This window comes from Eleginops maclovinus, chromosome 23 (genome assembly GCF_036324505.1).
Source record: "Eleginops maclovinus isolate JMC-PN-2008 ecotype Puerto Natales chromosome 23, JC_Emac_rtc_rv5, whole genome shotgun sequence".
NCBI lineage: Eukaryota > Metazoa > Chordata > Actinopteri > Perciformes > Eleginopidae > Eleginops > Eleginops maclovinus.
Genome location: NC_086371.1, coordinates 7,652,555 through 7,679,703, shown reverse-complemented (window position 1 = coordinate 7,679,703; position 27,149 = coordinate 7,652,555). Strand labels below are relative to the sequence as shown.

The 27,149-nt window shown below is 40.7% G+C and overlaps 1 protein-coding gene across 3 annotated transcripts; it reads right to left on the bottom strand.

Moving 5' to 3' along the window:
- Positions 1–827: 827 nt before the first annotated feature.
- On the bottom strand, positions 828–26,019 carry LOC134859524 (cohesin subunit SA-2). Of its 3 annotated transcripts, none has more exons than XM_063876042.1 (32): positions 25,882–26,019; positions 25,530–25,609; positions 21,365–21,461; positions 20,847–21,068; positions 19,662–19,758; positions 19,271–19,347; positions 18,798–19,002; positions 18,190–18,341; positions 17,695–17,892; positions 16,828–16,926; positions 16,288–16,367; positions 15,537–15,644; positions 12,047–12,143; positions 11,381–11,483; positions 10,778–10,881; positions 10,162–10,254; positions 9,491–9,583; positions 9,142–9,342; positions 8,521–8,588; positions 8,338–8,425; positions 7,887–7,967; positions 7,078–7,170; positions 6,337–6,505; positions 5,827–5,960; positions 5,056–5,157; positions 4,738–4,871; positions 4,481–4,603; positions 3,361–3,533; positions 2,811–3,009; positions 1,702–1,803; positions 1,464–1,557; positions 828–1,208 (listed from the first exon to the last, which is right to left on the bottom strand). In XM_063876042.1, exons 2-32 carry the CDS (start codon positions 25,556–25,558, stop codon positions 1,158–1,160), a joined length of 3,666 nt encoding a protein of 1,221 aa, XP_063732112.1. In that variant the 5' UTR covers positions 25,559–25,609; positions 25,882–26,019; the 3' UTR covers positions 828–1,157. The 3 variants fall into 3 exon arrangements, with proteins under 3 accessions (XP_063732112.1, XP_063732113.1, XP_063732111.1); XM_063876043.1 differs by having other exon boundaries at positions 25,958–26,017; XM_063876041.1 differs by lacking the exons at positions 25,530–25,609; positions 25,882–26,019 and adding an exon at positions 22,376–22,538.
- Positions 26,020–27,149: the final 1,130 nt, after the last annotated feature.

Genomic DNA, 27,149 nt, shown 5'->3' with positions numbered 1-27,149 from the left:
TACAAACTTCCGCCCTGTGAGTCAGGAATGGCGCGAAATGCAATGATTGGATTTTATACAACAGTGACCCCAGACTGAACTCCAACAGACTGTAGTACAACTTTAGTAAACACTGCTGAGTCATGGCCGAAATAAACGTAACACTTTGAAGAATTCAAGCAAACAGCTATTTGTATGGAACACATTATACAATCCTCATAATAATGAACGCAGATATTTATTTTCATAACTTCTACACATATTGAGCACGTAGGTAGCTCCAAGCAGAAAGCGGTTTATAAATAAGATTAAGGTTTATAGAATCAGCATAAAGTTTAATGACCTCGAGGAGTAAAGGCTTTTGTTTTTCTGTTGATGCCATCAATGTATTGTTACACTTTTATTGAGAGCAGTATTATTCTAGTGTAATAAACACATTAATAAATGCAATGGCAATTGAGACGGGATGTTATTTATATATATATTTCATCTGGCTTTTAAAACTTTGAAATATAAAGAATGTGGGACTTTCTGATGTAGACGTTTCTCCCAGAGAATTGGGTTCTGGTTGTGTAATTGTAAATATCAGAAATGACATATTACTAAATGAACTATTAAAAAGGGGAAAAACAATAAAATAAAGCTTACTTGTTCCTATAGTTATTTTCAGTAATAAATCTTAACACATATTGGAACTCGTTTTAAATGTGTTGATGTGCATCACACCGTCATGCCAGTCTCTCTTGCTATCTTATTAAAACACTGTGTTTGCGCAATCAAGAATCTTTTAATTATAATTGAATAAACAGTTGTTACACACAAAAAAAGTATAGTCCACAACAGTGAAATATGCTACGAACATAACTTTAATAAGTGAACAACAGAAGATATTTTTAACTTGCTGCCGGACAAGAATCACCAAAGATAACTGAACATGAACATAACATTTAGTGAAATGGCATCAACTTTTGACCCTAACATTCAGCATCATTTTGTTTTTCTCTTCCCCTCCAACAAAATGAATGACTGAAATAGATCTGATAGATGAACTCCGTAAGTGGTCATGTAGAAGAACAGATGCCCCAAATACTCAGTACTGTGAAATGTACAGAAGTATTGAAGAGATGCATTCATGTGAAAGAACGGGTAATCCCCCGACGGTGCAGGTCTCTGTGCACTCAATCAAAGAGCTCATCAAGGACACTGGTGGAGGTGTGACGCGTGGAAGGCTGCAAAGAAAAAGAAAAAACAGGATGAACGAAGTTTGTGCTTGCCAGTAAAGCAGCCATTGATCTTTATTTAAGTGTTACAGCAGCGTATTGTATGTTGCTACTGAAATGAAGACAGGACGGAAATACCTGAATATAGTCAAATCTGTCTAAAACAGCCAAACTTTAGAACTAAAGCCGAGAAATGTGTTATGTAAAGCTCATCAATCGTAAGTGAAGTATGTGATGGAAATGAATGCTTTTATGTTTTTGTACCAGTGCATATTCAGATTCATGATCGGAGTCACTCTCGTAATTCTCAATCTCAGGCTCTTCTCTTTCTTCGTCGTCGTCCTCAATCAGAGAGAGTCTGGGGAGAAAACAGTGTTCATTTCAACGTAATGTATTCTTACCGGATGTAAACAAGAAAGACATGATATTTTAAACACGCACACACAAAATATTTAAACATTTCTCTTTGTACTCTCCTCTAACATTATCACGTCAGTCTTACAAGGTGAGGTTGGAGTTCAGGTCCTGCTGTTCCTGAGAGGTGCCAGTCTGGCTGGAGCAGCACAGCTCTCGTTGGTTGGGCTTCATCTTTCGAAAACTGGACCTGTTCAACAGCAGCAGGTTAATGTGAGGGGGGAGGCATACTAAATGTGTAACTCAGCAGCATTTGTAGTGAAAGTTGCTTTAATTTATCCATGTATTATCGTGTTAGACGGATACCTAATCAGGTCAGCTGTAGCGGAACTTACATAGAGGTAATTTCAATAGGATGTGTTATGTTGATGGAGCACTTGATTTTTAAATTGATATGTCAACAGGAGCTTGCTCTACATTTCAAGGATTTGGATTCACTTGGATTTATTATTAACTTCATGTTTGAACATACTGTATTCCCCCCAGAGAAATGTATAGATAGCATGTTTTAATTACATTATTGGTACAATGCTTTGACAATACTGTATGCCATAATGGTGTTTAAACTATTTGAATTTGAGATGGAGAGCAACAGCGTACGTTTGGACTGAAGTGTAGACGTGATTTAAAAACGTTCCTTGATCATAAAGCCACGCCGGTTGGACACGCTCTCTGGACATATTGTTCCTTTAGAGAACAGTGGCTGCTACACGTCCAGAAAGTAATTGGCTTTTGACAATTTCCAGCGGTAGCATGGGCCTGGCGGTAATTTCCGAACCTTTGAAATAAAGTGCTGCGGTTATGAATACTACGACCTGGAAATTAGTTTGTATTTTTGCACATCCAGGATTAAATGAGTTTTTTTGAATTTTACAATGGGTTAGATGGTCTGTGGTTTACACAAGGCAAAGAGATTTTCACATTAGTCTGCTTTTAGTTTGAAGTTGTTGATGTGAAGTCATTGACCGCTGCATTTTACGACCTAAAGAAAATAAAAAGATGATCCTAAAGATGATTTGATGATTATCTTACGCTTTTGTTTGCAAGAGCTTTTTTTATAATCTGAAATGAATCCAAGATCCAATGGAAAGACGTCAGAAGCAGGGAATCTGGGTGACACTAACCTCTGATTTGGCCTGTAAATCTCTATAGAGAGAGTAGATATTGCAAACATGTTAAGGATACACCTTAACTTACGCTTTGAGGAACTCATTCTCAGACTCGGGGTCAGTGAAGCCGCTGCCGACCTCAGACTCCGGGGCCCCGGATTTTCTGGAGGTGGCAAGCTGCTTGACTCCAAGTCTCTGGGCAGTGGAGGTGAGGGCGGGGGTGGGCAGGTTGCTGTGGATACTGATGCTGTCCAACCAGGACTCTCTCGCTGAGCTGGCCACTGAACCTGGAGGACACAGAAGAAAAAAAAAAACCGGAAGCTGGGTTTTATTCCAAGAAAAAAAATCCTCTGAATCTCAAGTTACAAAAGACAAATAAATAAATCTAGGTTCCAGGGAACTCGTGAAAAAAAGAGTAAGAAGACTACAGAAAACCCCCCAAAGTATATTGGTTGCAGTCCTTATTTAGGTACAATGGGAGTTGAAGAGACTTTCCTTTCACACAATTATGAGTAACTTTAAAAAAATCCTTTGCAGATACTTAGCCAACTGATCTCTTCAGATAAGGGAATCAAAGACGGATCACCTTTTTAACTTTAACTGTGAACATGAGCTGTGAGCCCCTGCGTCTTTCTCACCCAGGGCAGTGGTCTTCATGCGTTTAGCTACAGGTGTATCATGAGAAGAGACATCTCCTCCCCCCTTCTCTATGGGTTTAGACGAGACGCGTCCCTTTAAGGAGCACTGATACATTGTGACGGAGGGCCAGTAGAGGGTAGCAGAGGGACACTCTGATTTCAGAAAGGCAGCGCTGGGAGGGGAGGACAGAGTGACAAGAGAGATGAGGACAAAGACAGATAAGCCTTTGTTAATATTTAGAGGTTGTGTAGAGCTCTTTCAGTTTGCTCTTAGTAATGATAAGTACATTTCAATTCATACCACAACGAAAGTGCACGCTTGTACAGAATAGTTTGAAACTTCATTAAAATGGTGAAATTTGAGCAACATTTAAATTCATGTTACTTAATTCTGTTTAAACCCTTTATCTCTGCACGGATCAAATCATTTTGGAAATTAATACAAAAAAATCATTTCCAAAATTAAGAATACGTCTTTAACTCAAAATATTCTGCTGAAATCCAGACATTAATCTAAAATACTATTTATTTTGCGGTTAAAAACACAACACTTTGCTCTCCCTCTGGCCACATACAATTCACCAATCTAGCAGCTTCAAAAATTGCTCGTCTAAAATAACATTTAGACGAGCAAAATATTGTTCTGCTTTAACACTAGGAGGGTCAATTATTAAAGTCGTTATGGATTTATAAAGAGATCAAAATATGTTCACTTGGAACATCATCAAGTCTCATATTAACAACAACTGTGGAAAGACGTCACAGAAATCAGTTGTTCTATTATATAATCAAAGGCAAGGTGTCAAAATATAACACAGTTATATATACAATTAAATACAAGCTTCGAATGTGAATTAATGACATTCTGAAAAGCCTTAACAGAGGGACATTTAAAGAATAGCCACATTATTTTCTATGTTAGGAAAGCTTATTGTTATTAAAATATCTTGATTTAGTAGGCTAAAAGAAAAGGTAACTTCTTCCTTTGAGGTGCCTTGTGGTTATCATGGAAGGATCCAAGCCAGTATGTCCTTTTATATATCATGCTTATATTGCGATATTAGTATTCCTCTGATATTTGACTGAACATCTGAATCTGGAGGGGTTTTTGGTGTCTCACAGCTGGGTGCGGTCCTGTTGCATCAGCTTGAAACTGAACTCGCTGAGGATTTCCAGGAAGGGCAAATTCACGTTCTGCTCTTCCCCCTCCTGCGGGTCCCGAAATGCAAAACGTATACCATACCTAAGAGCAAAAACAACACACAATATATAAGAGTGAAACACGTGTAACAGTTTAATCAACACCATCAACGTGAACAAATAAGAAGTCTGACAGAGCTGGTCTGTATGTGTTTGTCAGAGACGTGCGATTCGTACGTGTGCAAGGCCACCAGTGGTTTGCGGATGCGATGAAGATCAACGCCAAAGCTCATGGCAAGCTTCTTGGCCAATTCTCTAATCTCACTGAGATTCTGCTGGCTGTGGTCCTCCGTCAGCATCTCTGAGAACAGCTGAGCATACACACATATGACTTTACATAAACATGTGCCACAGTGTGTCTTTTTAAACTACAAACACAAGCTGATCGACACCTGTCAGGTTTAGCTGTTGTTTCAACTTTCAGTAGACTGATTACAGCAAAGGATTGCATAGAATGAATGATTAAAGGCTGGTTCTCGTCCTGTTGTTGCCCACCTGCTGCAGACAGAGGCAGATCGTCTTGGCGCTCTGGATGGGGCTGATGAGTTTGCTCTTGCTTACGGTCTCTTTAATGATGTCACCAAAGTCGTTAAAGCACTGGAGAAAAAACACAAGCACAAAAAATTACTTCAAGCATCCTTAACAGATTAAGTTCACAGCATTGTAATAATTCCCTTTAAATCATCTGTGCTTTTTAAAATCAGTTTTCCCACTGACCCACTCTCTACACCTCGCTGGTTTTATTAAACAGATTTTATCACCATCCTCCTCTCTTACACATCCTCGCCAGTATTAACCTGTTATTCATCTATTTTCCTTGACAAAAGGCTTGTTTTAATTTTTTGGGCGGGTGTAATCCTGGAAAAAAATACATTAAATTGCTCATAACATGGATGTGGACTATCATTTCTGGAACAAGTCATGTGTTGAGTTGTAAAAAGGTTTTCTACTTAGAAAATTATATATTCTATTGGGGCTATTATCTCCAACCCTCACACCATAAGGGCGGTGGTGGCGAAGTCCGTAGGGACTTGACTTGGGAACCGGAAGGTCACCGGTTCAAATCCTTGAAAGACCAAGTGCTACCGAGGTGTCCCGACTCCCCGCACTGCTCCCCAGGCACTGTGCACAATGGCTGCTTCTAACACTAGGATGAGTCACATGCAGAATGTAAATTTCCCCTCTGTGGGACGATTAAGGCTTCCTTCTCTTCTCAAATCAATGTCTAATGTAACTATCCCTTTAAGCCCTTATCTTTATCTCCACCTTGCTGTACTGCTTGAAGACGTTGGTGGCGGCGTTAAGGTCCAGCACGCCGTAGAGGACCAGCTTACAGAAGCCAGCCAGCTGGTTGCGCTTTCTCTGGAGAATCGTTATCTTCATCTCCTCGTTACCCTCAACTAAAGAGGAGAGCAAGAGTAACAGTAACAAAAACAACAGTCAGGTTATGATAAGGAACAGGCAACATTTGGCTTGGGAGTGGTACCAAAAACAGAGAGCAGCAGATTCTCGAAACAAAACATCAAAACTATGACTGCAGGCATAAATGATAAGAGGGTCCTCTGGGAAAGATTTTGGCAGAGTTCAAATTTGTTTCAAAACCACTACACAACCACTATGAAAACAAAATCTATTTCTCAGCATCACTACTCCGAAGTTTAACAAAATGGAGAGGATGATCTGTAACAACATTATCAAAAAACACTGAAAGCGGTTCTGGGAAGTACCACGGTTTATGCCAATATGTATTTAGAGTAGGTGTTATTTTCAAAATACCATTGAGCTCATCATCTCCAGTGTCAGAGAAGATGTAGTCCATGAGGAAAGCAGCCATCTCAGAGCGCAGGGAATCTGACGGAACGTGGAACAGCGCCTGGAGGTCAGGTTGAGAGCGGACTGAAGTGGTGCTGTACAAGAGCAGCAGGTCGCACAACAGCTCAAATGCCTGTGGATCAAAGGACACAACTTTAGGATATTAACATCTCTGTATATCAAAGACAGAAAGGTTAGCACGTCAGCGCTGACAAAAAGTTTACCAGCTGGCCAAAACTTTCTCTAAAGAGTCTTTTTGGGTCTTTGTGTAAAGGAGGTCTCGAGGATAAAAACGTCTAACTGCTTTTTAATGTTTAAAATATAAGAAAAAATAACATGTTCCCTTGCAATAAGCCCATAACATACAGTCTTAGTGTGCATGGCCACGATCAGTTCACCGTTTTGAGGAGTATCTGGGTCCCTTCAATGGCGTTACAATTACAAAATAAAGGAACAGGTTACAGTTACTGAAGGACATTTGAATTCAATTCTTGGTAATTACAAAGTGGTTGCATTAATATTTATTACTAATAAGATTACATTCATTCCATTTCTTTGCATCTTTACAGGTTTTTTTGGAATGTCACCCATGCCGTAATCATAGAACGGTTAAATCAGTGGTTACACTTTAACAGGGTCACTAGTTATCTGTAATGCATTACAGGAGACACAATCTGTCACACTGAGTGGGTCGGCGTTTCTCACCTGATCTCTGATCTCCATCTGGTTCAGAGACAGACACGTCTGAGACACTTTGCAGAAGGAGCGCATCGCCTGCTTCAGGTGCAGTAATTCCTCCTGGAGCAAAAGGTACACGGATCATTACATCTTTGCATTTCTATTTGCAGGACAGGATGAGGGGCAAGAAATGACAACCAATATGGATTTAAGACTGTAGAAATTAAATATGCTACAACCACAGACCATGTTTTATAAAGATTGTCTATTTGTTCATCAACAGAAGGGTGTGTGTGTGTGTGATTACACAAAGGAAGAACCTGTCAACCTGTGCTGCCTATTAATACATGCAAGTAGAAAAGAGATGAACAATTTAACACAAGGAAGGGATAACATGAATTTTCTCGCAAACTCTGGTTGATATAAACACCCAAAAGGACGAATGATTAATAATGATGGTTTCAATGAGCTCAAAAGAAGGAGGATAGGATGAGAAACAACTAACGCATTAATAGAAACAGAATGAAAAAGTGTGAACCAGTGGGAAATACATGTCTGAGTGTCATCGTGGGCTTGGAAACGCAACAGATTGTTGTGTTAATTGCCTGCTGTCTGTGCAGCCGGTGACTTGTTGAGCAACACAGACGAAAGGAGCTCCACAAATACACAGGAAGGACACCAACACAGCCACTGAGGGTTTGCTGTGATCGTGAGCAGGTAGGCAGGAGTCAAGGTGTGTGTGTTTGTGACAAAGAGTGAGCGAAGGTCAAACTATTTTTAATGGGTGAATGCAATGTCGGAGGAAAAAATAAAACCACATGGCTGCCGATGAACACCTCAGCTGGAGTCGAGTTGACTGCGTTCATTTTAGCCCACATCAGGTGAAAGGCAGCACACTTCAGAGCCGACACCATGAGCTGAAATCACACAAAGAAATCATTTTTGTGAAGATTACATGACCGCACTAGCATGTAATGTCAACTTGCCTGACAAACAACTCCCGAAGGACTGCGACATTACAGGAATTTCTTCTGTGTTTCAGTAGAAAATGCCCTTTCAAATGCAGGCATTTTCTTTTTTATGTGTGGATAAAGAATGCTGAGCTGAAAATGTCCTGATTAAAGTGTTTGCACCTACACACTTAGTATTAGTACTCTTATGTTCTGTACTTTGAATGTACAACATGGAGCAAATTCAGAGGCCGGCTTAAAAGCATGTAATCGAAATGAAAGCCTGGTTTGAAAGGTTATCACAATGCTCTCTCTCAAATATACATCTATCACAAACCTCTTTGTCGAGCTCTCTGGATTCCATCCTGCTCTTCAGAAGCTCAAGGCAAGGTTCGAACAGCTTCCAGCCTGTTGTGTCCTTGACACTGCACAACAAATAAACAACAATACACACACATAGTTCTGTGTGAGAAATAACCTGTACTCCTGCTGCCATGTTTATCATATAACACACACTTACCTGCTCAGAGCAGCAAGCCTTTTCAGAGTAATGGCTGCACTGTAGCCGTCATCCTCATCTTCAGTACCCTGAAGACACACACACACACAGGTTATCAAACTTTAAAAAAAAGACTTAACCACAAATTCTTTTTTTTTTTAAAGACATGTGATTGGGGCGCGCACACAATTATACAAATGAGATTTGGATTTTGAACGGATGTTTTGATATTGTTTTGCTGACCTGCATCGTGACCCAATTTTAACTTTCTGTTTTTTATTCTACATTCATTGTTTAGGCCCCCCAAAAATGTTTTCCAAGAATGCACGGTACACGGTGAGAAGTTGTTCGACAAATGAGTCTTTTTTCTTTGGTGTAGTATTCCTTTCACATCCTGTCAGTTACATAATGTTTTCTAGGTCTGTCATTTGTATATATATATTTTTCTTTGCCTCATTTGGTGTTCTGGCATAGTGTCATTAAATATAGTTGGTGTGCATACCTTTGTATTCTTAAAATATGATGTTTAACAGATGACTTCCCATTACCAATAATACTATTACACACCAAGTACTGCAGATGCATGTATTTAACAACAAACCCCTTCTGCCTTTACAGAGTTTTACTAACACACACTCCCACCTGCAGCAGGTCACTCAGGTAGGAGCTGAAGCACTCGGTCAGGCCGTCCAGCAGCTGGCTGAATGCCATGTGTGCGCGGGAGGAGAAGGTGTAGCTCTCGGCACAAAGGGCGCTGAACAGGGTGGCACAAGCCTGCAGCACAGTAACCTCTGTGTGCTTCTCCACAATGCCGCATAACTGAGCCAGCAGCTGGTCCAGATACTGGGGAGAAGATCAATAGAGAACCGGTTTAGAAGTAGTAATTTAAAATAAGATTGGTAGGATGGAAACTGTATGGGAGGGCATGATTTGGTTTCCAAGGAGATTTTTAACCAGCTATCTGGGGTCATTGATTATTCTCCACTCCTACCTTCTCCAGCCGTGGCACGCTGTTGTACATCTCCAGGTTAAAGTAGAGCGGAACTTTGAGGAGGAGAGTCACCACCGCTGCATCCGCTGAGTACTGCAGGTCAGTGAAGGGAGGAAAAAGCATAACATTAAAAGAAAGAAATATATGCATGTGATTATACCTTTACTCTCAATTTAATGAGGAAGCAATATCATTTTTAAAGTGTGCTTGAATGCAATTACTAAATACTTTTTACAAAATGTAGTCAGTAACCTAATCCAAATTTCACAATATTAAGATATATTTATGAAAAGTAGGAAAAAGTATTGATGAGTTCACATTTGGATATTATAGTAGTATTGTTATCCTGCTGATAATCCCAATTTCTACTAAATGTGATGGTGACCTCATGAAGTCATTTTTTACAGTCAGTTACAGATATGTTTACCATCTTTTTATTCTTAATTATGTCACAATGTAACATGTGTTCCTTTACACTTAAAGCCTGGCAATATACAAAATGAAGGTAGAACTTTGAGACTGGAGTGCAGAATTTAGTTTCAGATTGCCGCCGCTTCGGCTTCTTCACTAACACCTCATGTCAATGCATAGCAGTTTTAACGCTCTGTGTACAAAGTTATCAAATGCACTTCTGTATATAATATCAGTGTTATTGACTGGGTTGATTGTACCTTGGCCAGCAGCTGTGGCAGTAATGGGATGAAGTGCATGGTGATGCGTCTCCGGTCTTGTTCCTGGGCCTTCTTAGCTTTCTTACTGAGAAGCTAATCCCACATGTACATGTACAACAGTCACAGGCCAGCAATTCAACCACACAAGAACAAAAAATAGTCAGTAACCATTCAAGTGTGTGTGTGTGTGTCTGCTTCCTATGTATCCTATGTATGCAAGTAGCTTGACCAAAGATGGGGTAAGAGCCAGCACAGGAACATTTACATTAAAATGAGTGAAAATGAAGCATCTTTCTGTCCTAATAAATGGTTAAACTTCATCTCAGGCCCAGCTCTTTCATACAATGTCTTTGTTGAATAGGATGAAACCTGAGATTAATGTTACCAAGAATGGCAATGAACAGATTTATTCAACACGTGATTCAGGATGGTGTGATTGATCTAATGTAGTCCTCTTTAGTGTCACAAAGTTGCGTAGCTTTAAAACTGTTTCTATGAGGGGTATATTTGAAGTAAAAACAAAGACCTATGACATTTCTCTCGCCCACAAACTCGACTGTTCCAGATTAAACATAAACTACAGAGACTTATTTTGCACGTGTTTGAGTGTCACCACCGTCTTGCCCCGAGTTCTCCCAACAGGGGGGCTCGCCTGCGCTGCCTGCTTGAGGGCACACACCATCAGCTCTATGAGAGCCTCCTCCTCCTCGTACATCAGACCTGACAACACAGACGAGCAGAAGTGAGAGGATAACAGCTGATAAGGCACCATGCAGCGAGGGAGCAGCACACGGAAACAACTTAGTGTAGGAAAACCATACAAACCACAGCCACATTTCATGTCTAAATAAATCAATTAAAAATACGCTTTTCATGATTAATCATTTCTAAACTCCTGATCATTTAGAAATAGTTATAGTAATACATTGCTAATTACAGAATATATGCACATGAAGCCTAAACCTCTTCCAATAACTAACTACATATTTATAATCAGGTAGGCAAACTCATTTAAATATGTATTAATTATCAGTAGGAAGCAATACTGACATTAAAATGTGCATGAGGCCACACATCTTAGGGCTTTTGCAGACATTTTTCCCAAAGGGCCCCGCAGCAGGCTACTTTATTCCCATTGGCTGGATTTCAAATCCTTGTAGAAATCCTTGCGGAGCTCTATGCTCTGCTGCAGCTAACACTGGGGTATCCTTTCCCTCACCACACTCCTGCAGGAGAAACATTGTCATAGTCTCCCAGTCTCTCAGCTCAGAACTTGCCACGCTCCACAGACTGTCCACCAGGTACGCCCCGTGCTCGTGGAACTGTCCGGAGAGGAGATACAACGTACCTTCAATGCACAGCTTCCAAACACATTTCTGCTTCTGAACTACAATGCCATTTACGTTACCCATGACACAACGGATAGTCTACAGTTTTAACATAAAAACCTTGTACTCCATCATTCAGAGAGTTTCAGCAAATAGACTCTTGGGATGTGACAGGCATTAACTCAGAGCTGCAGACTTCAGAATTAGCCTGGAGTTGTAAAAAGAAGACTTGCGACTCGACTTGAGCTGCTGTAGGAATAACACTTCCTGCTAAGCCTTGGGGATAAATGTAGTATTTCATAGGGAACTCAAAATAAAACCTGGATTTGCCAGATATTTAATCTTATTCCCTGAATTTAGACTGTTTTCTCAGAGCCATGTTTTCTAAGGGTTTTAAAAGACATGAACAAAAGTTGACTTAACTGAATCACGGTTTCGTGTTTGGACCCTCTGTTTCTGTTTGCCAAGTTAACTAGGCTTTGGATAACACGTTTGTATAGGATTTGAACAGACATTTAATCAGAAAACATTATGAAAGGATTGGAAAGAGACACTACCTCACTCTGGATGAAGAAGGTGATGAGGATTTCAAGGAAGGTTGCATTTCCAATGTTATCATTCACCCAGTGGTCACTGTCAATCACACTTTTCAGCCTGACAGACAAACAGAACATGTACATCACCAAAAATAAAGAAATGGCATGGGAACATTGCTCACTGATTAAAGGCAGATGCTTAGTTTAAAAAAGGGAAGTACATATGTGTTTTACACTGCTTGTAACATGTAGTGCAGCTGTCTCCAACACGTCGCTCGCGAGCTACCAGTCACTCGCCGCCCCCTTCAAAGTAGCTCGCCAAATAGTTTACATTTAAACCATAGACTGTATATAAGATTTAAACACACATTTTCATAATATGCCAATTTCATTTGTCATCTGTACATAAAGTACCGCTCATCTTCTATCTGAAGATATGTTGCTACGATATTTGTTTTCACAAAATATGACACAGAGCGCTGTTATCAACCGGTATTGCTAACAATGGCTAACCCGAGGCAATTGCTAAATCTGTAAACAAGGCGTGTCCATCTTTTCCGACCTCGAATGTGACGTCACTCCCAGTTCCGACCTCTGATGTAAACGCGGCAAACACTAAACGCAGCATTAGCTTGACCATGGCATGAATGCAACAAGAGGCGGAAAACATACTTTTTTCACGAGAATTGGGAAATAGACTTTTGTTTCACAAGTGTAAAGGACAAGTGTGTTTGTTTGATCTGTGGAGTAAGCGTGGCGGTCGGTAAAAAATGCAATGTGGAGCGCCATTTCACCACAGTCCACAGAACCTTCTCACGGAACTTTCCCGCTGGTAGCAATCTACGAAAAGAAAAGATAAAGGAGCTGAAAATACAACTACAACGACAGCAGTCTGTTTTTACCAGACCAGCACAGAAGGCTACTGCTTGTACGGAGGCTTCGTTTAAAGTGGCGCACATCCTGACAAAACGCAAAAAGGCCTTCACTGATGGCAGTGCTGTAAAGGAGGCCATGACCGCGGTGGCTGAAACGTTATTCAAGGACCATAAATGTAAGACAGAAATATTGTCTGCTTTTGCTGATGTACAACTTGGTGCAAATACAATGGCAAGGAGAGTGTCTGCACTGGCTGTGGATGCGGGAAGACAGTTGGAAACTGACATTAACAGGTGTAAATGGTTTTCTATTCAGCTGGATGAATCTGTTGACGCGAGCGATACAGCCCAGCTGGCTGTTTTCATCCGCATGGTTTTTGATGATTTCACTGCGCATGAAGAGTTTTTGACTTTACTTTCATTGAAAACTACAACAAGGGGAGTCGATATTTACAATGCTGTGAAGAACTACTTCACGGAACAGAAGATCCCTATTGAAAAGCTGGTGTCAATAACCACTGACGGAGCACCAGCGATGACAGGTCGTCACTCTGGATTTGAACATGTCATGGAGCCGGTTGTCAAGATTATCAACTCCATCAGAGCAAAGGCTAAGCAACACAGGACCTTCAAGCAATTCCTGGAAGAATGCACTGTGGCCTATGGAGATCTCCTGCTCCACACTGACATCAGATGGCACAGTAAGGGTAAAGTACTGCAACGTTTCTTTTCCTTGCTGGGTGAAATCAAGATTTTCTTGGAAGAGAGGGGGGAGGACACCACCTTGTTATCTGATGCAGTGTGGGTCCTTGATCTTGCGTTTTTGACAGATGTAACTGAGAAAATGAATAACTTGAGCGTACAGTTGCAAGGTTAAGAGAAAGACGTCTGCAACATGATCAGTGCTGTTAACGCGTTCAGCGCAAAACTGGCCTTTTTCATCCAGCAGTTGAAGGCCAAAAGATTCCAGCATTTCCCCTCTGTCACAAAGGTTTTGGAAACCCATGCAGGGGTAGCTGATGCTTTGAACACAGAGAAGTACTGTGACCTCTTGATCAAGCTTGGCCAGGAGTTTGCAGACAGGTTCAGAGACTTTGAGAGACTTGAACCCTGTGTGACATTAATTGCCAACCCATTCATGAATGTGGACATTAGTCAGATTTCTGGGCAGATGGCATACCTTTTTGTATCGATCCTGTGGAAATGGAAATGGAACTTTTAAACCTCCAAAACGACATACAGCTGAAATCTCAACAGCATGCTGAACATTTCTGGACCTTGGTTGAGCCAGAAAACTATAAGAATCTGTGTCAAGCAGCTCTGAAGACAGCTGCTTTGTTTGGGTCTACATACCTCTGTGAATCTTCTTTTTCTGACATGAATGTCATCAAATCTAAGTTCAGAACAAGACTCGACAGATGAACATTGAAAGACTCCTAAGAGTGAACCTAAGTGGGATATTCCAGCTCACAGCTTCTCTTGGTACGGCACCATGCTCGTGGCCAGTGAGATAACGTCACTCAATGCACAGGCTTGCAGAATCATGTATGGCTTTGAATACAATGCATTAACGTTACATGGACAAAGTAGATAGTTACATTTTCAACATAAAACCTTGTATTCAAGTAGAGAGTTTGACAAATGACTTTGGGTGTGGGCATAACTCGGCTGCAAACAAATTAGCTGAGTTGTAATGAGATTGTATCGACTTTGAGCGCTTAGGAATAACATTCGCTAAGCTGGGATTAATTGGTATTATGGACTCAAAATGAATGTATTTGAGTATTTATTGTATTCTGCAAATTTGAGTTTTCTCAGTGTTTCTAAGGTGAAAGACATGAAAAAAGTTGACTTATACTGATCACGTTTGGTTTACATTCTGTTCTGTTTGAGTTAACTAGTTTGGATACATTGATAATATTGAAAAATGTTCATCAGAAAAAATTATGTTGTTGAAAGAGAAATACTCATCTTGACGAGGATGTGAGTGATTTCAAGGAATGGTTCTTACCAATATATTCAGTGGTCATGTCAATCACCTTTAGCCTGCGCAAACATGTAGTGTGTACCAAGGCCATGAAAGATATTTTATGTTTTGCTGGAATGTGTTTGATAAAGAAATCAATCAACGAACAGAAATTGAATTTGTCTGATACAGAAAGAGCCACACAACTAGGAAAGCAAAGATTGCAGATTCTATTTTTTTAAAAAGTAGTTATGACCTGCCACTTCTGATTTTGTTTCTATAGCTTTTGTAGACAGCGTCACACATTTTCTTCCATGGAGAAGCCTATAACAGAGTCAACTATTAATTATCCATCTAAAAGCAATGCATTTTTTAAAACCAAACCATAAATGAATAAGATTGAAGGTGTGTGTATCATGTATATAACTCGCTTTGTATTGCTGCTAATCACAATGAGTTACAAAATGCGTTGCTAGTCGTACAAAAAGGTGCTAAGAGGGTCAGAAGGATGCATGATTTAGGCAGACCGTCTGTCTGCCTGCACCAGTGTGTCCGTGTGCAACGTTAAACCATTATGTGGGACAGGACATACGAGTGAATTAAAGACTGATCGTTTCGTAACAATCAGCCGGTTTAAGTGTTTAGTGTGGAGAGAAACATGAACACGTACTTGTTAAAGAGGAAGTTGCCAGCGGCAGACGCCAGGGCTCGGTTTGAAGCGTAAACCAGCGGATAGATGTGTCCGCACTCCTCCTCTTTCAGACCGTCCTCTGTCATCCTGCACATGTGTACATACAACTGTTACTGGATAATATAAAACACAAGGTGAAAAACCAACATCGTTTTGTCTCTTGACTACATACAGTTCAGTATTATTTTAGCAGGTATTTTACACAGGACAGTACGTCATTCATATAACCTTTATTAACAATCAGTAGGATGTCCCCCTAAATGTCAACATCACATTCATCCCTTGCAGTTATCTTGAATACATCTAGATTGTGACTCGAGACTGAAGACTGTAATCACTGCTATGAGTAACCATATCACTTCTATTGTTGAGAAACCAGACTTGGAAGGGGGACAACCAGGATATATTTGCAGTATTTGGGATTTTCATCTCACATTTTTAGGTAAGAATTTGGTTTGGCTGACTGTGCATCACTTTATCAGATTGTATTCAGGCCCATTCATGGATCAAAGACAGACTGAATAAAATAACTGGATCACATCATAAATAACTCTAGAAATGGCATCCTCAATATACCATTTCTTATTAAAGCACAAAAACCATCCCAACAAAACGAGGAAATTGTAAAAAGCGTGCTAAATTTGGTATGCTCTCATCTACGGCAGTTCAATTCCTCAACTGTGTGTTGCTGATACAGGAAGAGAGAGAATCCTTTAGAGAAAGTGCTCACTGTTGGATCAGCAGCAACAGATTGACCACTTCCACTGCCACCTCCTGGTCTTTGTCCAGCACCATGTTGAGCATCCTCTCCTTAAAACAGATAGAAGAACAGCCATGCCAGCAGACAAATGGGTGTAAAAATGACACACATTAAAGTACCCACAGACATGCATGCACGCATACAAACCCACTGATTAGGCACTAAGCCATGGCATGAAAACCATTTATCTGCAGCAGCACATGTGGCTTAGGAGGGTTTTTATGTGTTTGAAAAAAGCTTATTAACCATCAGTAATTGGCAGCAATTAATGCACCCAGACACACACCCAGAGACAAAGGATAAGACCGACACAACACCCCAGAACAGTGAATGAAAATACAAGAAAAAAGGCAAAGAAGTGGGAGGGGGCACCATAATACAGTGGAGACACAGACAGACAAGCAGCAACATAGAAACAATAGATTAAAGAGAGGCTGTGCAGACAGACAAGAGAAGGAGGGAGAAAAGAGACATTAAATGAGGTGAATCCAATCCAGAGGGATGCCTTACTTTAAATCTGCTGGTGAAAAGCTCCAGGCGGCCAATGAATTCCTCCTCCTGGTACAGGGCCTGGAGGGCAAGGACACACTGCAGACGCACTGGACTTTGCTGAAAAAAGAAGAATAGAGTACAGACACACAGATAATCTGTAAAATGCACACAGACTGATGTAAGAGTCAGTTCATAGAGGACCTCCCTCTTTGTGAGAGAGTATGTGAACTTTCTCTGGTTTGTGTGCAGATATTCTACAACAGCGTCTGGTGGGAGAGGCTTTCAGACTTTAAATCTTGAATTTCAATTGAAAAGATTCCCATAGCCTGTACACTGCAGTCCACTACTGCCCTGCAGAGAGCAGACAGCTGCTACCACTGGGAGGTGAGATTCAAGGGCTGTACCAAAGAGTTTCAAGCTTCATTGAAAATACATTGACCGTCAACTTCTAAATGAACATTTGACAGGAGCACAGGTTTTATTTTCTATTCCTTTTGTTTAACTTGGTGGTTCTGCTCGGTTACTAATATCATTAGTAATATAAAAACAAGAACAAATAGTTGGTTAAATACATTCTGTGAATTATCTTATCCAACTAAATCAATATTTGTTGGACATAAGCCCTTTCAAACATCATTTTCACTGTGGGGACATTTTTCTTCCGCTTTCAGCTACTATAGAGGGAATCACACAATAAATTGCACAAATCTAAAGTTAAAACACATTCAAAGTTGATTTAATAAACGTGTTGACGTTCTTAAATACAGACATGGAGCTTCACTTTTAACCAAAATAGAAGCTTAATGCAAAAAAAAGTCCTTAGGAAAAAATATTAATTAACTCTGTTGAGCCTTTTCTTTTTTCTAATCCTGTCTGTGTGTTTACCTTGTCATGTAGGGTCCACCCGAGGTACTTCAGACATCCATCATTCAGAAAGTCTGCGGGGGCAGTTTTCAGCCACATGCCCAACTCCTCAATACAGGCAGCCCGGATCTCAGGCAGCCGGTCCCGGTATCGGTGCACAAACACACCACGAAACGTAGCGTTCATCATGGAGGACACCTCCACTCTGTTCTCCCGCAGCTACAACACAAACATGTCAATGAGAATTTCTGGATTGTATTTATTATGAGCTTGATTTAAACTGAAAAAAGGGCAATGGCGAGCATGTTCTCGATTTCCTGCTTGCAAAAGTGTCTTCAATACGAGTACCTTAGTATAGCCTCTCTAAGCACTAGTTGCATCCTTAAACATGGAAAAAAAACAGCACATGTTTATTCTGAGAGAGAGGCTTTGTGCATGCATTTATACCAGTGTCTGTGTGTGTGTGTGTGTGTGTGTGTGTGTGTCTGTGTGTGTGTGTGTGTGTGTAGGTGTCACCTGACTGATGGTGGCCTGCAGATCCTCCAGTCTGTCAGAGGCTCTGTCAGATGCACCCTTGCTGTTCTCTATGTTGTATTGCCGCTGGGTGGTCTGCTGCTGAACAGACACAGTCACAGCCACTTCCACCAGTCCAGTCATCAGCTTCATGGCTAATACAGGAAAGCAGGCAGGTTGTCAGGAATAGAGAGTTCTGACACACCTAAATGTATCGTTTGGTCAACAGTACCAGTCTGCTCAAAGTGTAAATTACTATATTTTGTGGTTTCAATCAAATGAATGAGCTTTCAAAAACAATGAGAAACAATAAAAGCCAGCTATACAGGAGGAGTACATCCTGAAAAACAAAAGATCCTCAACAACTAAAGCAGATGTCAACTGAATGGAGTAGTTTTGTATTACTATACCCTGGTATCACAGAGTGCATGGAGCATAGATTTCCCCCCCTTCTCAAGAACTAAAGCAGGTGACTTCAATGCTTAGCGGACATGATAACCACCAATCAAAAGGTGTAGACGTGAAACTATATTTGAAGTTTTCAAGTGAAGTCAGTTTTGAGTGTGTATACTTTTAGATGTTATGCACCTGTATTGTATAGATGTACTTACAGAGCAGGGTGCTGGTGTGTCTGAAGGCTCTGACCTGTGAGTCAGACATGCCAGTGAGCAGAGACAGCAGGGAGGGGAACAGGTACTCGTCATAAATGAGGCTGTTGCTACAGGAGCGAACCAAAACCTGAGCAAACTCACACAGGCCGGCTTTGAATCGCCTCAGCTCAGTGCCTTGGGTACACAGAGGGTAGTTTGCTGAATCCTGGAGGAAGACACATTCAAAGTCCGAAGTGATTAACTCATTAATGTGTCCATTTATCAGCATTAGATTTTAATTGGGGTGTTCATCACGCTGTACTCTGTCCTTGAGATAATAATCTCCTGGGATATAGAGGTTGTTGACTTTCTCAGCGAATTGCAGCAGAATTGAGACTGGATGAGAAACATTACGATGAACTAGATTTGGACACCGTCTGGGAGAATAACCTTTATTTTCTAGTATGTCTTTAAACAAATCTTAATTATCTTACCTCATTAAACTCCCTGGTTAGCTTGCTGATGATCTCTGCATTCTGCATGCTGTCCAACATCTCTCTGCTCACCACACCTGTACACAAGTATTCGACACGCGAGAGATAAATACATGAAAAAAGACAGAAGGTATAAATCCAATAACACTGGTTCTCCTAAACAATTAAAAAGCATAGTATGAGTTATTTTAAATTTCATTTCACTTTCACAAAACATTGACATATTGCGTTGTCAATAGACAGAGGATTAACACAGCACCTAGACATTGTATCGTTGCCGCACTGAGAGATCGATAGCTGACTGCTGATCATTGCCGAGCTTAAAATTGGAAAGATAATCTTTTGAACTCTGACCCCTCCCCCCCGCCTGGGCTCCCTCTTGACCTCTGACCTTTGCATCCGCAGCACTGAACAATGAAGTTGATGAGCACAAGCAGCCCCGCCTCTCGGCTCTGCTTGTAGCTGTCCAGCCACTCGTCCACCAACGTCTGCCGATTGACAGGGAGAAAGCAGCCAATGAGAATGCTGGGTTTAGATCAAAGGGTGGTTGAATAATATAACAATATATAATTCAATAACATTATGGATTTCAGCCTCTTCCTGACACTGGCCCCTTGTGTTTTGCTCAGTCACATATTTGGGTATGCCCTAAAGTTCTCCAGACTTGTATACGCAGGCTCATGTTTTTTCTTTCCTTGTTTTTACATTCTCCTTTATTTAGTTTTGGCAACTATGACACCAATACAAATAAACGGACACTACATAAAAATCTGCTGTAGGGCTGCATATAACAATTATTTGCATTATTGAATAATCCACCTATTATTTTTGGTCAATAAAATGTGAGAAAAATAAAGTCCATCTCAGTATCTCTAAATAGACGATCATTTGTTTAGATGTCTTATGTCAGTCCAAAATAACTGTAGTCTAATGTGTTTTCAAAAAAGAGAAAAGCTGGAAATCTACACATTTGAGAGGCTGAAAATAGTGGATTGCAAAATGTAGTAGTTGACTACATTTTGCAACTCTAATCTGTTGTGTATACTACCAGTGTAACATTTAAATAATTGGAAATAGAATAAAAGAAGGAGGGAGTAGAAAAGAGCCAAAAACAACTGAGAAACCTTTCTGTAACAGACTCAAATGTTGTGAAATTGCTGAACGTGTCGTCTTCACCTAGAAATACCATCTGCAGTGTGCTGCTGTTCTACACTGTAGTGACACTCTTTTTATTACTGCTCACCACTCTGTTTTGTCTTCCTATTGTTATGTGATCCTTTTTTGGTAGTCTTTAACCAGAAGAGACTGGACCCAGAACAACAATGGTTGGGATGGACGCATGCTGTCAATCATCGACTACACATCCCAGTGAAAACACTCCTTCCTTTTTGCGTATCAAAGCTGATTCTGTAGGGTCAGATCAGTCACTGACAGCAGATGATAATCTCTGTCATTGTTGCTTTAGAGCCTTGTTTCCCTTCTCATTACACATGCCTCCTTCAGCACCTACATCCCGGCATGTGTTTATCTCTATAACCCCTTCCCCCTTTTGCTCTTCAGCTGAGGGTTTGCTCACCACCATGGCACTCTTTCCAGAGCGGACAGCATCATAGATATCCTCTGCACTGATTCCCCGGTTCCGCTTGTTCACTCTCGTCACCAATTTAGGAGAGGCCTTCTTGGATCTCCCTCGAGGCTGCTGCTGCTGCTGAAGGGAGGGGTGTGGAGGGGTGGGGATTGGGCTGCTACTGGGGCTGGACCCCCTCAATGCAGCTTTATGCCTGGGTCTCTTGGGTGGCTTTAGATGAAAGAAAAGGGAGGGCAGCTCAGCAGAGGATTTGAAGTGAATTGATGTTGTCAACTGAATTAGGGGTAGCCATGGTAAGATAAGGTGCAGGCTTACCACAGCAATCACGACTCTGGATAAGCCTTATTTTATAAGAACCAAGATATAATAGACAACGATGCAAGTTGATTCATAAAAAATACCAAAGTTGGACCATATCTTAGCCCTGATCTACTCCATTGTGATTAATGTAAACTATTGGTTGTAAATTAGATTTAACAAATCAGAGAGAGAACAAGATATTTTACCCGTGGTCCAGTCACTGCCTGTTTTCTCCGCTTTGTGGATTTTAATGTGGCCTCGTAGTCACTGCCAGAACCTGAGAAGTCCTCCGCCTCGTCAAGACTTGCAGACAAGAAAACAGAATAAATACATCCCTCCAGCATGAAGAAATATTGTATGTTAACACAAATACAAAGCCAGACAGGTATTATGAATAAAATGTTGATGTTTTGAGCTCACAAGTTTGTATTTGTACTCCTTACATTACTGTAGCACTCTGCTTCTGTGGCCAACAGTAGAATCACTTAGGGAAGGGATTCCCAAAGTGTGGTGCGCGCACCCGAGCTGCCACCAGGGGGTGCGCGAGATGAAAAATGTAATGGTGGTCTGGTGTAAAAATATTACACCATGTTGTTTTTAAGTGGGATTTTTCCAGTGGCGGGCCGTGCATTTCACACCTAGGCCTTCAGTGATGTCCTACACAGTCCTACCTGAATTATTCCACCTCTTAATACCATCATTATGATGCCATGGCTCTAGAAACTATACATTTAGACCATTGACTGTAAAAATAATGGACAAACCCTCAGTGACGTCACCCATAGGTTTCTGAAGAGCTCAAATGAAGCTCAAATGGCCGCCATCTTGTCAGTGCCTGACTCCGCCTGCTCCCGGATAATCCATAAATGGTTAAAGGGTTGGGTTGTGAGTGAAACTGGGGCGGGGCGAATGAAGCCTGGCTGCTGGAACACGCCCACCTACCTCGAGGTTACCAAGCTAGCTAGAAGTTAGGCTACCGGTATATGCTAACCTGAACTGTAACTCGCAGCACTCACCAGACGTTGACATTTTTGAACATATTTTCTTTAACATTATTCCCAATAACTATAACGTTAGCTAATTTAGCGGTCATTACTGGATTGCAGTAAAGTTAATCTACCCTACAGCATAAGGAGGTGACCTAAGGCACTCTTAAAATCGATACCTGCTAATGGTGCTAACATATATAATACACTTCAATAAAACATTTCACTCACCGAAAAAAACGAACCACAGAATCCTTGGATGGTCTGTTAGCACAATTAACTGCATAGCAAGACATGTTATCCCTCAGAATTTCGTATTAAAATACTCAGAAAAGCCTAACACGACCGATAGGTCAAGTTCAACGATTTAGAGAGCTGAGTGGATGAGGTGACAGCTATCCCATGCGGCTAACCTTAATATAACAACCCCAGCTGTCACTCAAATCAGCCACGCCCCTAATTATGCAGAACTTTATGGCTTAATATCTTTTGAACTGGATTTTTTAATGAAAATTCACCCCCCTCACAGTTGTCATGAACGCGGAAACTAGCTATACAGAGAAAACCGTTTTTTGAACCAGGCTGTAAACATGTTTATTTCTGCTCCAAAGTTAAAAACAGGACACAATCAATCAGTCTTTCAATATTTCCCTATTTTTGTTCACCCTTTCGTTGTGGAGCTCCGTTTCCCTGCGCACTTGTTCGTTGAGCTGTAGATCAACTCGGGTGTCCCCAAAGGTTTTCAAAAGCACCAGTGTTTCCAAGTGCCCAGCTGTGCTTTGGTGTCTCGTTGCTGCCTTGGTTAGACAACTCAAGTTTGCAAATTTAGTGTGGCTCCAAACACCAAATCGATCAGTTGCAAATACCAGGCATTCCCGGCAGTACAATTTGCAGTGCCTCTCGGAGGCTGTGAGCCAGGGGTACCGCTCGTAGTTTCCCTGCTGTGCTAGGCTCGCTAGCGTTGGAGTTGGTCGTTCCCTTTTCAAGATGTGTAGATTTACTTGAAAAGTTCGTTTTGAAAATGGCGTTGTAATTATATCTTCTACCAAATTGATCTCTTCTCCTCCTTCAGCCATTGTGGGTTGAAAAAAATAGCTTGTAGAAATCTACACAAATTAGCTCGCTCAAGTTCTAGTTCTGTTTGCTAGCTTTGCCCATAGAGCTCCTGCAGATGATGTCATATATGCTGGTCACGTGACGAGATACGACAGGGGCAGCCATTTTGGCAGTCATCGCGGCAGTAAATTGACAGGCACTGGCAGACTGTCAAGGATGGTGGATAACTGCTGTGCACCAGGTTGCACAAATAGGCGTGGGAAAAAGAAAGGTGTATCGTATTATCGCATTCCTAAAGACGCGGAGAGGAGGGAGAAGTGGATTGGAGCGATTAAAAGAGCCAGGAGCCTTCAGAAAAAGACTGAAAGATGGGACCCCCCGGCCGTTGGCTTTCGCTTATGCAGTGATCACTTCATATCAGGTGGGTGAAGGAATACAGTACAATGCTACAAAAAGTTTCTGGTCAGTTTAATTAAATTTAATTAGTTTAATTTAAGAAGTAGCACCCAGTTATTATAGCTAACGGACACTGTGATGTCCCTTTTTAACTCAACAAGTGTGGCTCTGGCGCAGCCTAGCCAGTTAGCTTGTAGCAAGCTAGTGGTAAACAAACCCGTGTTGAAATATTCCTTCTTATTTTGTAGGGAGAAAGAGTGATAATCCGTTGAGTCCGGATTTTATCCCCTCAATTTTCGATTACCTTCCATCTCCAGAGAAGAGGAGACATAAAACGAGACTGGAGGTTTTTAACAGAAGGCAGAAGGCTAAACTGCACAAAGTAGAGCAGGCAAAGATATCTGCTAACGTGACACTGCCTATCAAACTGGAATAATTTAATACTTACCCTTGCAGTGATGATGCCGAAGTTTTTGGATGTAAGACTCCACAGTTGAATGTTGTTTACGAAGCCGGACTGACACCATTTGTAAGCCTCCAAGCTTTTGTACGCTCTGAGGGAGTCTCCTGAGTACACTGATGGAAAGCTTACAAGATAGCTGTGGATGTCTGCGTAGCGCAAGTCGGGTACATCGTCTTCAGAGCAGGAGGTTATGCTCTTGAAAAGCACACCGGGTGAATTATATGGGTCGCTTATATTTAATCTCTCTAATTTTGTACTATAAAGCCGAATTTCACTTGAATTAAAATGAGAAGTATACTCGCTCGGTAAGAAAACACTGGCACCGGTGGTCATGTTGACTGCCAAAATGGTGGCTCCCAACCAAAAGTCACGTGACCGCAGGAGCTCTATAGACTGTATGGCTCTGCCTACTGCCTAGCTCTGCCTCTCAATAGTGCGTATCCAATCAGAAGATGTGCACGTGCTAACGTTAGCGTATGCCTGCTAGCTGGCCCGGTGTCGCCACCTCGAAATCTGATTGGTTAACGCCACAGTTTTGTTTGCGTTCACTTTAAGCTACAGGCGCCCCGCACTGTTGATTCTGAAGGCCTAAGGGCAGATTTCTTTGAACCTAGCAACACATTATGGCTGAAATATGATTGGATAAAAGCTCTAACATAAAGGCCAGCCCTCCAAATCTCGTTCTGAGGCTGGAAGCAGCGCAGCCAAGACGAACGCTATAAAATGAAGAGAATAGACTATGGGGAATAATTTAATACGTATTTGTGGAAAAAATATATCAAAATTTAATTTATATTCTGATGATGTTTAGGCCAGCAGAGAAGGCCTTGCTGGCCCTGACGGCCCACCACTGGATTTTTCCATAGGCTACAATAAAAAACAGGAACAATAACCATTTCCTTTCTAATCCCTTTTATTTTAAATCAAAAAACTATAATTTATTAGTGTTTGATAGAAACGTAGAAGAAGACTGTTCATATAAAAGTGTGGGTACCGCTGACTTGGCGGGACTTCCAATATCCCTCAATCTAGTATCATCATTGTATTTACTCCATTTAACTTAGTTTTAATTTGACCTAGGATGTTGCTCCAGCAGTTGTTCCACACATGCTGCTGAGGCAGTGCAAATGAACCTTTATGTCAGGTCTGTGGATATTATCAATGAAGCATTTACAGATGATACGCTTTATTATTGTATTTAGAGCAAAATAACTGGATATGTATAATTTGAGTTGTAGTTGTTAAGCAGAACATTGTGTATTCGTTGACAACTGTTTATTAAATCATAACAGATTGTTACTGTTTTGTTCATTCGTGTGCCTTTCCAATTAGAAATATGTATGCATGATAAATGAAAAATATCCCAGATTGGTCAACTGATTAAGTTTACGTTGCGACAAGAGTATTGAGTTAGTTTAAACACATTCAGGTGGTAAGGTAAGGAACTACCAATGCGTGTCTGACATTTACCTTTCAATGTGGGAGTCGCCATCTGCCATTTTCAGTGATTGTAAACTGGTTTAGATCTGCAGGTAGGTTGGTTTTGCACTCTTTCAGCGGTGACAATTACGCGCGGGAGAAGAGACGAAAGTTAGCCAACTTTACCCTTCACTCGGTAGATAACACCTAGCATTAGCTAAGCTAACAACTAAATGAATTAACTAGTCAGTTAAGGACTTGCAACCGTAATTCTAACTAGCTTAATTATCTTTTTTAAACAACAGACATGAAATAAATGGGACAAAACATAAACTAAAATGTCCGATTATGAATTTCATTTGAGTTGCTAACGGACATTACATATTAGCAGACAATCCCTTACCTTCGAAACAGAAAAAAGTAAGCTTCCAAGAGCTATAAACTACAGCAACAAATTACTCATTGTAATAATGACATACTTGTTACGACGATTCAACTTGTGATTTTGAAATAATTGATCTGTTTTATCCTTCGTTGTGGGACTTATCGTGAATTCTTCCCTCTCCTCATGAGATTTAAGGCAGAGATTCTCTTTGCTGATTGGCCAGCGCCTCCTCAGACCCGAAGGTGATTGGTCCTTCGAGAAGGTCACTTGATCAGCATTGGCCACTCAGAACAAGTGGTTCGGCTTCGTAGCCAGCAACACTCGGTTAAGTAAATTAAACGGAAGTCATTAGAAAACATAATTATTTGGAAAATAATATAACGAAATAAAAGTATAGATTTAATTATTATTGAATTATTGTTGAAGAAATTAGTATAATTATACACATAGACATTATTGGATGTAAATTCGCTTTAAACTCTTCAAGGACATTTCTTATACACCTTTCTTTATTTACTCTCTATGTAGGCCTATTATTGCAGTCTGCTCTGAGTCTGTATGTTGTCTGTCTGTCCAGTGTTTAGGACCCTGAGGTGGTTGTCTCAGCTGCTCAACGCCTCTCCACCTCAGGCTCCTCACCCTCTCTCCCCTGTTGGTCCTCCTCTGCACGGTCCATTGTTCTGTGTTTGATAGGCTAAAAACCAACATAGTCAAACTAGCTGGGGTAACACACGACTTCTGGTTCGAACCTTTGAAATAAAATGCCGGTTGCTTTTGCCTAAAATAGCTTTTTTATAAATAAAAAAAATGATAATAGACAGACAAAAAACTTGAACACTGAAAATGTACAAACTAATATAATCGTTTTAATTATTATTCTATTTCCCGCTGTAGTATACATGTAAACTGTTAACCCAAACATGGGCTTTGTTGTGTAGACTATAACGTCACCAAGCAACACCTGTGTCTACCATTAGAAGAAACCATTTCAATACCATACTACACTTTCTAGTATTACCTATAAGTTAAACACTTTTATTATATGGCTCCAATACAAAAAATACAAATAAAACACCAATTGTTGTCACTTAAGAGAGTCTGTTGCAGCACAGTTAACAAAAAGCCTAACAAAAACATTCAATTAGGCTGGTATAGTAAATAGCCTTATCTTTACACATGTACTGTATAGTAGACTGTGGTAGCAATGTCCCTCCTTTTAGCTGTACGACAATAATAAAAGCTATGAATCTTCGAATAGTTTTCATAATGTTTCAGTTGATATGTTG

Excerpts from the sequence above, each read along its gene's own strand:
- LOC134859524 (XM_063876041.1), bottom strand. The coding sequence starts at position 22,440 with ATGTCTTGCTATGCAGTTAATTGTGCTAACAGACCATCCAAGGATTCT. Across the intron at positions 19,348-19,661 it reads TCAGTGCTGCGGATGCAAAG|GTGTGGTGAGCAGAGAGATG; the intron begins GTCAGAGGTCAA and ends ACTTGTGTACAG. Across the intron at positions 16,927-17,694 it reads GGTGGACCCTACATGACAAG|CAAAGTCCAGTGCGTCTGCA; the intron begins GTAAACACACAG and ends TTCTTTTTTCAG.